Consider the following 17784-nt stretch of genomic DNA (forward strand, 5'->3'; position numbering starts at 1 on the left):
CAATGACATTGTCAGGCATGAGTTTCGGGGCCAGCTTTGGATCATAGTGAAAGAGATGGGATTCGTGAGAAGCGTTCTTCAACAAACTTAAGAAATAGCTTTAAGAAACCTGACTGACAACGATATGCAGGCTCATTACACAGCACTGCACTGCATCAGCATCGCGTCATACTAATACTGAAGTAAAACAGAAAATACAACGTAAAGAGCAAACGGATATAAAAAGAGGCATACCGTACGAACCCGGGCGGGTGCATCAACGTTCTGCGCCTGCCACCAAACGCATTTTCGAAAAACTTTTCTATCTAAGGCTATATTCGGGTATTTATGCTTTCTCGCGGGTGGCACCTAAGACATTGGATTAAGCAACATACATGTTAGCGTTATATGAGACTTGTGCAGTGACAGGGGCTCAAGGGAAGGGTCCGAAACATAGCCTATATATCACGGTTATAGCATATCTGGTGTCGCAATTCCTTGATGTGTAGTGTATGTTATGAACTATTTACAAACCGAACTAAGCACGTCTCAAGCGCTTTGTTTGACTCATCCGCATCACGTAACATAACCTTAGCATTTATCAGCGCCGGCAAACTGTGCATTCTTCAAGGCGCGAGCGTCACGTTCCGGCCAGCTGTCGGATTGCGGAGCTTGTGGGTCGCGAGTTCGCGGCGCGTCACGTAGCGGCCGCGGGTGCCTCCGCGCCTCCCATCGGGACGGCGCGTCGCGGCAAAAGGTCGCCGCCCATGAGATCATGGCTGGCTCCGGCGCCGGCGCTTTCTGGGGCGGGCCTGTGTACTTTGGCGGCGCCCTGTCGCCCTGCCATCGAAGTTTCGGTGCCCGCCCCGCGCGCCGTAACGAACTGCCAGCGCAGTGCGGCCGCCGGCCGCGCCGCGGCAGCACCGTCGCCCGCCCACGCCGCTCGGCCGGCGGGGCGGCCGTCGCCTCTCCCCTTCCGGTTGGGGGCCGCGGTGCCGTCAGCCGGACATCTGCGGCCGCCGGCGGTCCGGACGCTCACCGGCGGTCATGTGGTAGTGTGCACAGAAGTCTGCTGAACGTGGCTGTTGTGTTACGAGGATCTCTCAGCTGAAAAAATGTTACGTTGCATGCGGTCGGCTCGAGGTTATTTTTCTGATGACAGTTTATTTCAGCATTGTTTTTGTTGACGTTTGCCGTCTGGTTGACGAGCTCCTGAACAGGCGATGTAGATGCATCAACAGAACCAGCGTATACCGTCATCGTTTGTTCAATCCAGTGCTGGTTACTTAGCCGTATGTCGGTTGAGGGCGCGGACCCTCGGCAATGTCTCAGGAACAGGAACGGCACCGTCAGGTTGCTCGAGTAGGGATGAGGCTCCGGCAGGTAGGCAGGACACATGTAAGATAACTACAGGAGCAGTCATGACCATCGTGCTGGGAGGCCTCCTTTACCCATTTACGGTGGAGGTCCACCATGAGTACCCGCCCGCCCTCCGAGAAGGTCATGGCGCCGCCTCTGCTGACCACAGAAGCGGTGCAGCGACGGCGTGCGTCGCGGCAGTACAATTACAGCAGCATCGCTACCGTTTTAGGTTTGCGGTATTTAAGTTGTGTGATGGAACGTTATTCATAAGGAGGCCTCTGTGATCCGCGGGAACCCTAACGCGGCAGAGGCCCCATGGAGAAGTGTCTGCCCACCTAGTGGTAAGCTGGTGGCACCGGCCCTGAGCATGGCTGTCGGCTCAATCGCTTGTTTATTTTCCGAAGCGATTGCTGCTTGACATGAGAGCTTTGCATGCTCCAAAACTGCGCTGGAATTCCGAGTGTTTGGAAAAGCTAATCCTAGCATTTGTTGCCAGTTGACATCGTAGAGGCAATGTGGTGCTTTGATGCTGACAGGCAGCGCTGTGATTCACGCTCTGTCGTTCGAGGAAGCTGTTATGGTGTTCTTGAACTTCATGGCCATGATTAAAACGCTCCGGTCGAGTCCGCCCGGCCGTGACGTTTGGACACTGACTGCCTGCTCTCTGGTGCACCGTAGAGCGGATGCGAGGCCAGGGAAAAGCACACAGAGCATACATGATGCACACAAAATATTAAAGTTTTGTTCAGAAGCGCGTTGCCCGTCGAGTGGGTTGCGAGTGGTGGTCCGTGGTCCCTACCCCCCCCCCCCCCCCTCCAACCCCTCACCAGTCATACGCTGTCGTAATTGAGCCGTTACGGCGGTAATGGCCGGTAATGTTGGAAGGCGCCACACTGTGGCTGACCCCAGCCAGTGCTGTGGCTGACCCCAGGCAGTGCTGCGGTTGCGCTGCGGCTGAAGTGCGGACGGCTCCCAGCGGTGGCTGTGCCCATGGCGCCACCACGACAGCTCTGGCCGCTAGCGCACGCGCGCCGGGCAGCGGGCCGCTTTGGAACTCGTGCCTCGGGCGGCGCGGGCTGGACGCGAGTCTCGGACGGTCGGATCGAGCTCTGCGTGCCAGAGCACTTTTTGTGAAGCAAGTGATGTAAGGGTACCATCGACATTATTTGTGCCCTTCCTAAGATCACTGCGGTAGAATAATGCAGACTCTATTTGGCTAGTTCAGTGCGCTGAAACATAGTATCTGAGCTTACTGCCCCCGTCGCTTGCTCTCATTATAACAGTCCTCGGGCGTTAAAACACACGAATCCCGTGCATTGCGCACATTTGCGCTATGACCTCACATAAGTTATGCCGGCTCACGACCTCCGGCAAGATGTCGCACAGCTTGAATGCCGCATTACACTGCTGGCATGGAAACGCGGCTTACAGAGGCGACAGCAGGGCTTTGTTTCTTAAACGGACCTTAATGGCTCAGCATATGCAATTCCACGAAATACGCGACGTCTCTTATTTGTACTTTACTTGTATGATATGTAACTTGCACATCTCGTGCCCGAAAATACCATAACTGAAATCCCGACATCGATATTTCAAAAATGTCAGCGCGTGTTATGGTTTCTATATTTGGCCGTCTCGCGTCCGATGGTTCTTGACATGTTTCCGTGATATTGTTCACCGGTCCCCTCAGGCGTTATTTCCTCCCACGTCGTGACGCTCCCTCCCGGCATACAACGCTCAGCGTCCGTGACAAGTATGACGTCACGAGCGCGCTTCAAAGACGGCTGACGTCAGCGGCCGGCCGACCGGCTGTCTTGGGCTGAGCCCCCGCACTCTCGCCTCAAGAAACCGGTAACGGCTGCCCGCGCGAAGTGATCAGGCACATCCAAGGCCGTCGGCGCCTGTGACCGAACCCACACCCGCCACCGGCGCCTGTGACAGGACCCCAACCCGCCGCCGGCGCCTGTGGCCGAACCCACAACCGCCGTGGGCGCCTGTGGCCGAACCCACACTCTCTGCCGCGCCGGCGAGATGCGACCGAACGCATAGAAAGCGTCCGTCCTCCTGTCGCCGAGTTGGCGGTTGGGCGTCTTGCCCGGCCAGTCGGCTGGGCGCGCTTGAGCCGCCCTACGAGGGCGACATCGATGCGCGTCTTCACTGACAAGGACGTTTCACTTCACTGACGTCTTCACTTCACTTGCACGCAGTTATGGCGAGCCCAAAGAAGGATTTTCGTGTGTGAAGAGCAGATCTGCTGAGCTGGTGCGACCTGTTAGTCGCCGGGTGACGTCAGGCTAGTTCACCAGTCGTCAGATGACGTCAGGCCAGTACGCCGGTCGCCAGGTGACGTCAGGCCAGTACGCCGGTCGCCAGGTGACGTCAGGCCAGTACGCTGGTTGCCAGATGACGTCAGGCCAGTACGCCGGTTGCCAGGTGACGTCAGGCCAGTACGCGGGTTGCCAGGTGACGTCAGGCCAGTACGCCGGTCGCCAGGTGACGTCAGGCCAGTACGCCGGTTGCCAGGTGACGTCAGGCCAGTACGCGGGTTGCCAGGTGACGTCAGGCCAGTACGCCGGTCGTCAGATGACGTCAGGCCAGTACGCCGGTCGCCAGGTGACGTCAGGCCAGTACGCCGGTCGCCAGGTGGCGTCAGGCCAGTACGCCGGTTGCCAGGTGACGTCAGGCCAGTACGCCGGTCGCCAGATGACGTCAGGCCAGTACGCCGGTCGCCAGGTGACGTCAGGCCAGTACGCCGGCCGCCAGGTGGCGTCAGGCCAGTACGCGGGTTGCCAGGTGACGTCAGGCCAGTACGCCGGTTGCCAGGTGACGTCAGGCCAGTACGCGGGTTTGCCAGATGACGTCAGGCCAGTACGCCAGTCGCCAGGTGGCGTCAGGCCAGTACGCCGGTCGCCGGGCGACGTCAGGCCAGTTTGCTAGGCGTCAGGTTGAAGACGTCGTTATGTAAGCCAAGCGAATGATAGTCTGCCGTCCTTCCCGGTTGGCGAAGTTGGTAAAGCACTGGACTCGCGGTCAGAAGATACTGGTTCGAATTCCTGCACATCCAAGCTAAGAATTATGGTTGTGACGAGTGTATGACTGAAAGGCAAACATCATCCAGCCATTCTCAGAACTCCGCAACGTCTGGCGACGGTTTGAGCGTTGACCAGTCGAAACGTGGCACACATACCTACACGCGAGGCGAAGACGATAAGTGAAACAATTATTCCATCCACTAAAAGAAAAAGTTTTCGTTCAGTGATGTACAGGTTTGTCCGAGTGACAGGCTTCGTCCGATAATTCTCTGCAACGCTTCTCCGATAAAATCAGTATTCGTTTGACATTTAATTTGTGGGTTTCTGTTGGAAAAGATAACTCTGTCTATTGACCGATGCTGGCAGCCCAGTTGTCCACAAATAGCCCGCGTCTGAGAAGCGATAAGCCCCGAAAGACTAAGTTGAGCGAAGACTAGTCTGGAGACCATGAACGACTCGGAAATCACGATTGCGTGCTTTATACAGAGGACGAACTGGTGTGAAGAGGAGTAAGCTGAAGATCATAGAGCCGAAGCAAAGACGGACAGGGAAACGGGTCCACAATATCTCGGAAAAAGTGCATCACGGCATGTGGTGCAGCTGAAATGTCTAAGGCCTGCTGTGATTTCCTACAAACGTATGCAGCCATGTCGTCCCGCAGTGTTAGCTTCTTTCCCTGCTATCTCCCTCTCCCACCACTCAATTACTTCAGTTCTGAAGACGGACGTCGTCCTTTGCAACGTCGCTTACCGCTGTCCGTCTCTCAGTGTCGGTCAGTGCCTTCCAGTCGAGCCATTAGCGAGTGCCTCCCAGTGGGGCCGCTGAGACCGCCGGCCGAGGCCCTCCCGGCCCGCAGTCCGCAGCTCTGCATGTGGCCCCGCCGGCCCCGGCCGCTCCTCGTCGGTCCCGGCCGTCCCCCGCCGACTGGTGTCGCCCCGGGGCCGGGTGGCGCGCGCCGCCCAGCCCGTCTGCCGGCCTGCGGCACGGGCCGCGTCCGTGGCGAGGGCGCTGGCTCGTGCTGGGTCCCGGTCTTTCGAAAGAGAGCGGGACAGGGGACAGAGAGGTGTGGTACTGGTCTGACCTTGTCTGGAAGCCAGAACGACACAGCTCAGACCTGTCGGCCCGAGGACGTGTGAGATCAGAGTGCAGACGGGAAGCACGCGTGTGCCAAGCTTACTCTGGATTCGATGCTCTTGTGTAGTACGCGGCCATTTTGGGTGTTGTATCAAGTTTTATGGCAACATAAACATAAAAGTTAATGAGCATTTTATCCACTACGACCTACCTACGACCCATCACCTACGACTACAGCATCCTTTGTATTTTATTTACCTCGATCAGCCTCCTATCCGCACTATCGTTCGGGCAAAAACTGATGTCAGTTCACGTGCAGTAACCTTGGTGGACCGCGCTCGAGCACTTGTTATTACACAACTGGTGCCACGACCTGTTGTCATAGCAACCAGTAAGAACCCGTTTGTGAATCATTTACATGGCCGCCGCCATTCGGCAGTCCACAGCTGGGCCTGGTGTCGTCCTCAACCGGCTTCAACGGACCGTGAAGGCGCACTTGCGCAAGCTATGCAACGTGCCTCGTACATTACCTCATAAATTGCCTCAATCAGGGAGCTCCACGGCGCCACATCGCCTCCTCCGGCGAGGCCGCGACCTTCACCCACGCTCCATTGACCCGCGCGACCGGCGCGACCCCGGGTCACCCGACGGCTGAGTCAGAGGCGGCCGGCGGCTCTCTCCGCCACCGCCGTCTCCCGCGCTTTTGACGAAGAGCGCGCCGGTGCGCTTAGCCTTATAAGGCGTGTGGCGGGCGCAGCCGGCGGGCGCTGCACGACGACGCGTCACCGCATGCCGGGAGGCGCGGCGGCGGCGGTGGCGGCCGGACCGGCTGACCGGGCTCTGGCCGGACGCCTCGCCGCCACACCGGGCGGCGGCGCGGCTGTTTACCAGCCTGCACGAGCGGCGGACGCGCCGGCTGCCGCTCCGGCTCCCGCTCCGGCCGGCTCCCGGTCCCGGAGCCGAGGCCGGCCTTGGCCGAGCGCCGCCTGTCGAGTTTCCGGCCAGGACGGGCCGCGGCCCGCCAGCTGACCTGGTTCAGGCTGTCGACGCTGTCCAGCGGCGGCCCGGCTCCTGGCCAGAACGGGCGCCTCCGGGAATGGGAGAGGGGCGGGGGACGCGTTCCACCGTTCAGTGCCTGAGCGAGGTGGTCGCTCTGACCGATGTGCGCGGCCCCGCCAACGCGCCGTTGATTGGAAGGCTGTTGTCGGTCGAGAACGGTCGTGATGGGACGCAGGCTGCGAGGCGATCATCTGCATCGCCGTTCGCGATATTGACGCTGTTTCCTACGCCCGCCGGCCCGTTCCGGATCAGCGAACGTCCCAGGTGTGAGGCGGCCCGAGAGACGATCGTAATAATGAAGCCATCTTCGCCGTGCGCTGCTGTCAGCCGAGCCGCGCTGCAGTCCCCGCCGGAACAGCGGCACGCGCGTCTGCAATTAACAACGGTTGTTTGGCACGGAGACCTGTTTCCAAATCGAGTGTAACGTTATTTTTAACATGGGTGGAGAGAAGAGGCCTGTTCCAGCACCAATCCGTGACGTCTTGCAAAGCGAGCGGAGCAGACGGCAATAACGCGCGGCCGGTGGCGGCCGGGGCAGGCGAGGCGGCGGCCGATGCGTTTCGTTATTGCGGCGTGCGCTGGCGCGCGGGGCGCGGGCCGGCGGCGGGCGCCACCAGCCCCGACGCTCACTGCCGAGTGCTCGTCGAGCCGCGTCGCAGCCGCCGCAGCAGCCGTCGTCGATGGCCACCATGGAAGACTGGGAGGGCGAGATCCAGACCCAGGTGGTCACCGAGAAGAAGACCAAGAAGACCAAGAAGTCGCGCAAGCGTGCTGGCGACGGCGGCTGCGAAGAGACCACCACGACTGAGACGACGACGACCGAGCAGGATGGCTCGGGCGGCGACGGCGTCAAGACCGTCACGTCGAAGTAAGAGCGCTCCGGCCGACCGGCACCGGCCACGCCGCCCTCCGCCGGCCGACCAAATCTGCGGGGCGTCCGCGGGGCGCGATCGATTCGGCTAAGGCACTAAGGCCATGTGGATGACGGTGTCAGTCGGCCGTGGAGCCGGCCGGGTGACGCCGCCGAGGCGACGGCGTGGCCGCGGCCGGGGCGCTCTTACTGACGTCTGCTCTGGTGAGTGGTGCGCCGTCGGCGTCCTCCTGCTGTTCGTGGTGTCCGGGGCTGTGTGATGTGCTGGTGCGCGGCGCCGGAGGTTGCGGGTCAGGACGATAGTTCAGGTCGTTACACCGGTGTCAGGTCAGGTTGTCAGGTTACGTCGTCATGTCAGGACTTCATGGCTGGTAGGATGTCAGATCAGGACGACAGGTCAGGTTGTCAGGTCGGGACGTCAGGCCAGGTCGTCAGGTCGGGACGCCAAGTCAGGACGTCAGGCCAGGTCGTCAGGCCAGGTCGTCAGGTCAGGACGTCAGGTCAGGACGTCAGGCCTTGTTGTCAAGTTAGGCCGCCTGGGTGTCGCAAGGGCGGTCTGTGTACGGGCGAGACCCACCGGCGCGCGGCTCGGCCGCTGCTGGTAAACAAACGACTGGCTGGTCCCGACCGCCAGCACGCCCAGCAAATGGGGCCCACGGCAGCCCGCCGCCGGGCGCTTATGCGCTTGATAAAAATGGTTGACAGGTAGGCCACAATATCTTTACCGGTGACTTTTCGTCCCGGCTGAGAAAAAAGGCAGAAGAAAGGGCCCGCCAAAGATGCCTGTTTTTTTAAAAGTGTGTTCACGAATCCTGCTACACCGGGAGATCAATATTTGGATGGTCGTGGCTTTAACAAACCTGTTCTCGTTTCTGGAATCTCGTGCCCCAGACCGACGCGCGGCCGTCGCTCTCCTCGCTCCCCGAATCGCGCCGACCGAGGGAATCTCCCCGACTGAAGGAATTTGTCGGCACCCAGGAATTCTCGTTTGTCTCGAGCCGGCGTCGTTCCGCGTGGCTGCCGGTGGCGAGCGCCGTTGGTACCATGACAGCTACAGCTGAGACGGGCGTTCAGCGCCGGCCGAGACGCTGATGAAACAATGTGACGTCACCCACCGTCGAGGGGAGACTGTGATTCACACATGCCTGGAGCGCGCCGGGCGGCACGTCTGGACTAGGCGGCCAGCTTCGCGCGCCGCCTGTGCGGCTGTGGAGCTCATGAAAACCCTACAGCGCAGGGTACGCCTGGCCGTAATGGCAGGCGATTGGGCTGCGGCGCGGAAAATGACCGCTGCAGTCGACGTGCCCGAAGAGTCCAAAAATCATCATCAGGTGGTTCGGGTTCAATGTTCGGGTTCAGGTTCGGGCTCGGTGTGACGCAAGGCGTGCGCGCGTCAAAATGTGGGCAAATGCCTCCAGCGCTGCTTTCAATATGCTGGTTTAGGCCCCTCTGGCGGCTTCCAGTGACGACACCGCACCCCTGCTTAACTGGAATCGGCAAAATTGGTCCAGATTACGATGTCTACCCGTATTCGGTGACCCGTTGTTCAGCATCGGCTGTGCCTCGAGAGTCTGCGCTTCTCCTCGCTGTCACACCGACAATCGCTGGAGCATCCTCTCGTGTGCTTCCTGCGTCCGCTTTGCGCTAGCGCAGCGACGCATGGACCCTGAAGGTCCGCAGCGTGATGTACATAAACGGTCTGAGGTGGCAGCGCGCTGTGGAGGAAACTGTAGATGCTAATGCTCCGCAGTGGCAGAGACCACGCGGGTCCTTTGAGCGCAGTGCGTCCTTCCAATACACCGTGTGAGGGTGGTTTCGTGGGTCACGCCGGTCCCGTGCGCCCCGAGCCCCGGTCGCTCTGGACGTAGATTTGGCGCATCTAGCCGTGATGTAGGCATATCTGGCGCGTCCAGCCGGGACGCTTCACGTCAAAACAGCGAGCACGAGTGTTGGAACAGGTGGCGTGACCCTTTCGACAGCATCAATACAAGCGCGCTGGGCAAACAGAAAAACGTGCTTGACGAAAGAAACGATGCTTCACCCCACCTCACTGGCAAAAGTCGTCACCGGCACCGTTTATCGCGGCGGTGCGACCCTGTGCCTACGGCATGTTGTCACAGTGGGCTTCTGGAGCTCTTCTAGATATCCCGAGTGTCATTGTCTGGATATGGTTGCACCATCACCAGACGCTAGGCTCTTGGATGACGGTAAACTGGGATATCAGTGCAGCCCCGTCTCAGACAAGCCGGACCTGGATATGGCGGATGGCATAGGGACGGACGGTCGTTGCCAACGCTCGTATTCGGTATGTCGCGCGAGATGCATGTCACAAGCATGCAACGGCTCCATGCCTTTTTACGATGATGAAGATTGAGGCTTTAGTGCACACAGATACCGCTAGGGTCAATTTGAGCTCGAACCGACCAGATTTTTTCGTGATAACTAGGGGCCGAAGCGATTCCCAAATCCTTAAACGTTTGTTGTTGCTGGGGCCGATTTTCTTTCTCGTTTGTGCTGCCGTCTGAAGCGGGACAGCGTATTGCGTTTTTAGGTCGGTTCTCACTGATCCTACTAGACCCATGCAGTTTACCTTCTGGTCTAGTTTCAAAAAGTGCAATGCGGGATTGGTTCTGCCGTGTCGACACCGTTCGTGCCGTTCAGCGGGGCGGAGGGATCAAATGGAGAGAGGCGGCGCAGTCTGGAAGGGCGCCACCGTTCGCCACCGTTTGTAGCCAGTCACTGCGCCACGCCGGGTGTCACTGACAGGCTCGTCACTGTGTCACGCCGGGCGTCACTGACAGGCTCGTCACTGCGTCGCGCCGGGTGTCACTGACGGCTTTGTAACTGCGTCACGCCAGGCGTCACTGACGGCTTCGTCACTGCGTCACGCCGGTCGTTACTGACAGACTCGTCACTGCGTCACGCCGGGCGTCACTGACAGGCTCGTAACTGCGTCACGCCGGTCGTCACTGACAGACTCGTCACTGCGTCACGCCGGGCGTCAGTGACAGGCTCGTCACTGCGCCGCACTTGTCACCGCCGACCTGATGCCGAGCCGGCGCGGGCTGCCAGCCCAGATTGGCCACCCAGGTTGAATACTGTTTGGTTCTGGACGATTTCGACTTGTGTTGGCGTGCTAGCTCCGTCTGGAGAACGTCATTTCGTCCCGATGTCGGGGCGGCGTCACGGGAGCAGACTTTTCGCGGTTATACATCAGGGAATTAATGTAAATGAATGGAAATGTAATAATGATACCATTCAGTAATGTCATATTATCACTGGCGTAATCATATAGAGCTGAGAATTGAATTAGGAATCCTATTGCGAATGTGTCATCACGGATCTGACACCAGATCATTAGCGTGCACAAATGATCAACTTAGGTAGTATGGTGCGCTGCTTATGACCTGATGACCTTATGACCTGATGATTAATACGTTTATTATGTCGCAAATTGTATACACATGTCTCACCTGCGTCTGACTCATGCTTGTCTTTGCTGCTGAGTAGCTTTTGCTGGTCTTGTACGAAGGGTTTTTTTGTGGAAGCACGTGCGTCTCAAATTCCACACTGCTCTCACTGCCCGTGGGATCCAGCTGGTCCCTTCGACCGCATGCGTCCGTCGTGGGCTTCAACAGCTGTAGAGCCTTACGCACGCTGGTCTGTTTTGCCACATTTGAAATGTCACATCGTTGCAGCATCCCTCTCTGAGAAAGGACTCCTTTTTGAGGCTGTTGTCAATCAAGCTGGAACAATTAGGCATACGTATAAAATGGCCATCCGGGAGATGGCGAGACATCTCACCAGTGTTGTGAGGCTGGACCACCCGGTGCAACCGCCGAGCACACTCATCTCGCGTGGCGAGCGACGCCGGATCGCGGTCGCGACCGCTTCAGCGCATCTCGCGCACCTCCGTGTCAGCACGCCGTGTGCGGGCATCGACCGCTCCCTGCGTGCGCTTCTGTTTCTTCTAACTCGCCGTCGCGACCGCTTCAGTGCATCTCGCGCACCTCCGTGTCAGCACGCAGTGTGCGGGCATCGACCGCTCCCTGCGTGCGCTTCTGTTTCTGGGGTAACGTAGGCCCTCGCTGGACCGTCAGCTGCCCCATCTTACTGCCTCGGCGCGACCGTCGCGAAGGAGCGCCGTTGCGTCACGCGTTACTGGCTGTGGCGCGTCCAGCTGGCGTGCAATCGCCGTGTGTGCCGGGCGGTCGCGTCCTCGGATGCTCGCTCGTCGCGCTGCCCAGCCGCTTAGCAGCCGCACGACAGCCTCCAGGTCGGCACGTGCGGTGCCAAGGGCGTAAGAAGAGCGCGTCTTCGTCGTAGGTGGCGTTATGTAAGCCATCAGATGCTGGGTGCAGACACGCGCCGGTATTGAGCCGTCCCGTCATCGAGCACGGCCTCCGGTGCCGCGGCAGATCTCCGCGACGGTCGCCGGTGTACCTCGCACCTCCTCTGCGTGGTGGCTGGTTCACTGATGGTGCGTGAGAGCCGCATGGGTTGAAGTCAATGAGCGACTATCGAATTGTATTGAGTTTAATATAATATGGCCAAGACATATAAGACTCGGGTACGTGGTGAATCGGTGTCAAAAATGTTAGGTCTTCCATCTCATCCGGGCTTTTTCTTATCCAAACGCCATTGCGCCAGCTGCCACTTCGCATTGATGACTGCTGAAGCTCTTGTTATGTTGTACCAGATTGGCTTAAGCTCATATGGCCCGGTCAAGATGTTCGTTTTCTAGTTAGGTTGGTCATTGGCTCATCCATTCACGGCAGACTACGTCACTGCTGGCCAAATTACTTGCGTGTTCAGCCATTTTCCGTCTGGTATATATTAGTGGTCCACGCAAGAGCATTATAGTTCCATGCAGTAAGATATAATGTTTTCGTTTATAAATCGATATAAGTAAGTCAATGATAAATGGTTGTATGAAATAATGGATAAAATTAAATAAAAGGAATGGAACTAAAATCATTTGAAATATAATAAATTGAAATAAAATAAATGGAATATTAAATTAATTCATATTACTTATTTAAAACATATTTTCGTCGTCTAAAAATTGTTATGGATCAAACTAATCCGAAAGCATAGTTGCGTGTCTAAATGAAGTTGTAGCTACATATCTCGCACATCCATAGGCTGGGTTCGCAGTCCCCTGATGTAATAAACCACGGCCACAAGGCATTGCAGCCCATGTTGTATGTGTGTGTGCGTTATGCGCGGTGGCTGGGGTGAGTGAGCCCCACTGATCCCGGTGGTGTGGGTGCCACTGTCCGGGCCGGTCAGACCCCATCTAGCTCTCTCCGATTCCACCGCTGAATGCTGGCGCATACTTGCTTAGCTTTTGATCACGTGATCATTGGTTGAACAGCACGTCTACGTTTCTGATAGTTGTACGTGTGCGTGCGCGGAGCATTTGACTGCATGTTTCGTGTAACGATGGATGTCCTGCATTCATGCAATGGGCATTCTTTAGCAGCGAATCAAGCGTGTTGTAAAGCGCCTATACCACTGGAAGTCAAGCATGAAAACATGTACTGTAAGGTTTATCCCAGTTCCTCGTTCGTATACTTGGCTCAGCGATGCACAATAGGGTCCCAGCTCACAACAGTGCAGTTGCTGCGTAATCTGGCATATTAAGAAAAAGGCTTCATCATTATTCAGACCTGCGTATTTCCTTGAGTTGATTGTCGCTACAGGCCAGCGTCCCGTCGGGACACCCTCAGCACTACACGTGATCACGCGCTTTTAATACAAACACATACACCCGAAACAAAGTAGCAGTGTTGTCTAGATAACAGACCGTATAACGTGCCGGTTTGGGCTTTCACTGCTGACGGGTTTGACTCCGCCAAGTGGATCAAGTATGCCAAAACAATGGCTAAGTCTTTTATAAAGTTGCAAGGGTGCCAGGTTCATGAACATTCTTCTTTTTGGCTCACGTTTTTCATCGCTCCACGTAGGTTACTGGAGTGCCAAGCGATGTGCTGACCCCAGTGGCCTTCGCTTATGCCTCGAGATCCCCTAGCATTAATCATGACCGGTGATCGATGTATGGCGTAACAGCCGGCAATCACGTCCCACCAAGTTTTGAAACCTCTGGCGACGCCCGCGTACACATGATGCCCTGAGGGGATGTCAGGGGTGCCTCCGAGCGGTGGTTCACGACTCAGGTGTGTGGCATCTCTCCATTCGTTGATTCGGCCATCGCATGGGTGCTGGAGGGCATCACTGCTGAGTGCTGATCGGGGTGACACGTGTAACACAACGCCATGTGGCACGGTCTTAGAAACTTCTCTGCCGGAACTGACAGAGCAGAGTGTGTTCTGCTCGTGCTCCTCAACATCCCTGGGGTCCGGCGATGACTTCGCCCCTACCGGCTCCCCTTCAGCCTCCGTTGCTGAGTTGCACATGCTGCTGCCTGATCTTGTATGTAGCTCCCCGGAGTGGATGTACCCATCGCTCCTCCCCCACTCTCCGCCCTCTCGCTTCCACCGCGCTCTGACAGCGCGGCGCCTTCTGTTGCAGTTGATTTTCAGCGGCGAGTACACCAAGGCGATGAACAAGGACTGGCACAGCGGCCACTTCAGCTGCTGGCAGTGCGACGAGTCGCTGACCGGCCAGCGGTACGTGCTGCGCGACGACCACCCGTACTGCATCAAGTGCTACGAAAACGTGTTCGCCAACACCTGCGACGAGTGCAATCGGCTCATCGGCATCGACTCCAAGGTGAGGGTGCGATGGAGTCGGCTCATCGGCATCGACTCCAAGGTGAGGGTGCGATGTACGCCGCGCCGACAGGCCGCAGCGGCGACGACGCCGGGTCGGGGAGAGGCATCTACTAAGCAATCAGTTCGCCATTGAGTCCCAAACGATAGTTGTTACAGATCGTCGGTTTGACTGATTGCCCTTTTAGTGCACACAGAGCACTCCTCCTTCAGCATTCTTCGATCCGATATAGATTTTGTCGGTCCACTAGACAGGTGTGTACATACCTGTTATACCCAGATGCACACAACTGGGGGACCGAGCTTCTCATTCAAATTTGGATGCCTACATCGTTACTCCGTCCGAGTGTTATCTCCTTTTGGATGGGAAAAAACATTCACGTGAGGTTGCCATATTCTCAGCTGTTATTGGCACCAGGTTTTTCTGAAATCAATCAAGAGTCTCAACATTGTACGCAAAGATTTCTAGTGGAGAATACGGACCCTTCTTTTGCGTTCCATCCAGCTGATGTGGCCGCCAGCTGACACCGTCGCCCCTGGAACAGCGCGTCCAGGCACGTGACACAGCACGCGTGGTCGGTGCGCGGCGCGGGCGGGGCTCTCACAGCCCGGTGGCGTCCCGCTGACGGCGCCGGGGCAGCGTCACTGGCCCCCATAAGCTCAGGGACGTCGGCCGCCGGCTGGTGCGCCCGCAGCCGGGTCCCCGTCGGCCTATCGGCAGAGCCGACGGCAGCCGTTTTTACCCGAGGCATTCCAGCGTTGGTTCCCTGAACACCGTCCAAAATCAAAGCCTATTTTCGACCGGCGCCGCGGGTGAAAGGGGAGCCGCCCGTTTGGACTACGGGCTGGCGCCGCTCCGTGGGGCACTGCCGGCGCGGTACTGCTGAGCCTGGCATTGTCGGCGCGGCACTGCTGAGCCTGGCACTGCCGATATGGTACTGCTGAGCCTGACACTGCCGATATGGTACTGCTGAGCCTGGCACTGCCGATATGGTACTGCTGAGCCTGGCACTGCCGATATGGTACTGCTGAGCCTGGCACTGCCGATATGGTACTGCTGAGCCTGACACTGCCGATATGGTTCTGCTGAGCCTGGCACTGCCGATATGGTACTGCTGAGCCTGGCACTGCCGATATGGTACTGCTGAGCCTGACACTGCCGATATGGTACTGCTGAGCCTGACACTGCCGATATGGTTCTGCTGAGTTTGGCACTGCCCTGCCTGACACGGTGCCTTCCAGTACTGCCCCGCACGATGTCGTGCCTTCCAGTAGTTCTCTGCCCGATACCACACCTCTGAGTACTGCTGACCTGCCTGACACAGTCCTTCCCAGTGCTATCCAGCCCAATACAATGTCTCTGAGTACCGGGCTGGCCGATACCGAGATTTCCAGTAATGCCCTGCCCGATACCGTGCCTTCCATTAATGCTCTGCCCGACACCGTGCCTTCCAGTACTGCCCTATCTGACACCGTGCCTTCCGGTACTGCCCCGCACGATGTCGTGCCTTCCAGTACTTCCTTGCCCGATACCGTGCCTCCGAGTACTGCTGGCCTGCCTGACACAGTCCTTCCCACTACTGTCCTGCTCGATACGGTGCCTCTGACTACCGGCCTGGCCGGTACCGTCCTCCTGAGCACTGGCCTGGCCGATAACATCCTTCTGAGTACTGGCCTGCCTGATACCGTTCCCTGAGTACAGGTCTGCCGTTACCGTCCGCTGGGTGCCGGCCTACCACCACTGCCGTGCTTAGCACTGGCCTGCCCAGCACGCCAAGGGGAGGGGGGAGGCGACGTCTCGGGGGGGGGGGGGGGGGGCGCTTTACCCGCGGAAGGGCCGGACACGAGGCTTTGTCATGGCGCCCCGGGTACCCGGGTACTGTGTGCTCTCGTATCACCGTGCCTTAGCTTTGGTATCGCCGTACCTCAGCTTTGGTACCGGGGTGCCTCAGCTCTGATATCACTGTGCCTCAGCTTTGGTATCGGAGTGCCTCAGCTTTGGTATCGGAATGCCGCAGCCTTGGTATCGGAGTGCCTCAGCTTTGGTATCGTCGTGTCTCAGCTTTGGTACCGGAATGCCCCAGCCTTGGTATCGGAGTGCCTCAGCTTTGGTATCGTAGTGCCTCAGCGTGTTAAATTTGCCGGCACCTTACCTGTTAAGAATCTTTACATGGATTGCATGTCTCGAAAGGAGCCTAGGATCCTAGCCATGGCTCTTTTACGTCATGGCACGAAGACCTGGTGCGCGCACGAGTTTGCACCAATCACTGACTGTGAGGGGCGTGACGGCGAAGCTGCCGCGCTTGGACGCGATCTCCCGCCGCGGACCCCCCATGAGGACGGCCGGCGCGGGCCGCCGTCAGGACCCCCGCCGGCGATCCGCAGGGGAACGGGCGGGCCGCCTCCTGCCGCCGACGCGGCTCTTTGGAGCGCCGCCGACCGAGGAGCCGGCGAGATAAGGTCAGCGGAACCGGGCCTCCCGGGGGCCCTCGGGGGATTGTGCCAACCGCGTCGGCTTTGTACGGGCCAAATTGCTTTCGTCTGTACGCCATTAGTGGCGCGTGTGCGGCAACGCCGCCGACCCGGGCCGCCGCCGTCCGACACCGGACGGCGCTGATTGGTTCGCCTGCTCAGACGGCTCGGAGAGGCGGCGATGTTCGCTTGCGCTGATAGCAGCGACGCCTTTGCGCCCGTACAGACCCAGACAGGGTCGAGGAGCCCGCGCTGATGCAGTCAGTACAGGTCTCAGTCAAAGCGGAAGTGTCAGCACTTCGAGCCGGAAGGACGGCGCTCGGCAGCCTGAGCTGTGTTTTGATAAGGCCCCGTAAGAGCCTGCGTGACATGGCAGTAGACTGCTAGAGTGCTATTCAAGGACATTTGAAATGTCGTGGTTTAATTGGCTACGTTTAAAGCACGCTGCGCATCAGCAGCTGGCAGCGGTCAGTACATTTGTGTGCGTTGTGTTGAACACGATGCACATCAGTAGCTAGTTAGCAACTGTCTTGGCATATGTCAAACTGATAGCATATTAAACTGGTAGCATATTCGTTCTTGAAGGGTGCACCCAGTCACCACGCAACATCTTGCGTGTAATAAACTTTTCACGTTTACAAGTCTGAGGAAACGTAGGTCATAACTGCAGGGTACTGTGCTGAAGGCTCCCGATATGGTTTGGCTTTACTGTGAGGCTGACCGCGACCCCAACAGCAGGGCGATGAAATTCGCGTTGCAACGTACCAGCAATCGGCGTTTTTTCTGGGCTTATGTCACTTCTGGGGCGCTAGGATAGATGGCTGGCTGGAAGCAATGCCCTAATTGATTGAACAAGATCACTGACAACGGCGTAAGGGATTGTTCTCCCTGATGATAAATGTGAGTGGCTCATTTTATGTCAGATACAAGTGTGCTGCGCTTAACGTTTGTCGCAATCAGCGCCATCTTGAAGATTCGTCGACCAACGGGCTCAAGGGTGTTCTGGTGACGGATTAGATATCTGATATAACATGCAATCGTTGCTGACCAAAGGCTCTCTCAAGCATGGTTGCTCGTTCGTTTGCTCGAGTATGTAGCGTGGCATTCGTTCACAAGAATACCCCAAGGACGGTAAGCAGTGGGCGAGACGATAAGTGACAGGTGTGGACAACGGCGCTGAAGCGCGATGAGATGGCGTCGC

At 57.8% G+C, this 17784-nt stretch overlaps 1 protein-coding gene across 1 annotated transcript in view; it reads left to right on the forward strand.

Moving 5' to 3' along the window:
• Positions 1 to 7119: 7119 nt before the first annotated feature.
• Positions 7120 to 17784, forward strand: part of LOC119102503 (four and a half LIM domains protein 2) — a 35804-nt gene continuing 25139 nt past the window's right edge. Inside the window, exons 1-2 of the mRNA XM_037225878.1 lie at positions 7120 to 7374; positions 13923 to 14112. Coding sequence (XP_037081773.1) covers positions 7187 to 7374; positions 13923 to 14112 — 378 coding nt within the window. The 5' untranslated portion in view covers positions 7120 to 7186. The remainder of the gene's footprint in view (positions 7375 to 13922; positions 14113 to 17784) is intronic.

The sequence above is a fragment of the Pollicipes pollicipes genome, unplaced genomic scaffold (assembly GCF_011947565.3).
Source record: "Pollicipes pollicipes isolate AB1234 unplaced genomic scaffold, Ppol_2.1 Scaffold_5724;HRSCAF=6776_pilon_pilon_pilon, whole genome shotgun sequence".
Classification (NCBI taxonomy): Eukaryota; Metazoa; Arthropoda; class Thecostraca; order Pollicipedomorpha; family Pollicipedidae; genus Pollicipes; species Pollicipes pollicipes.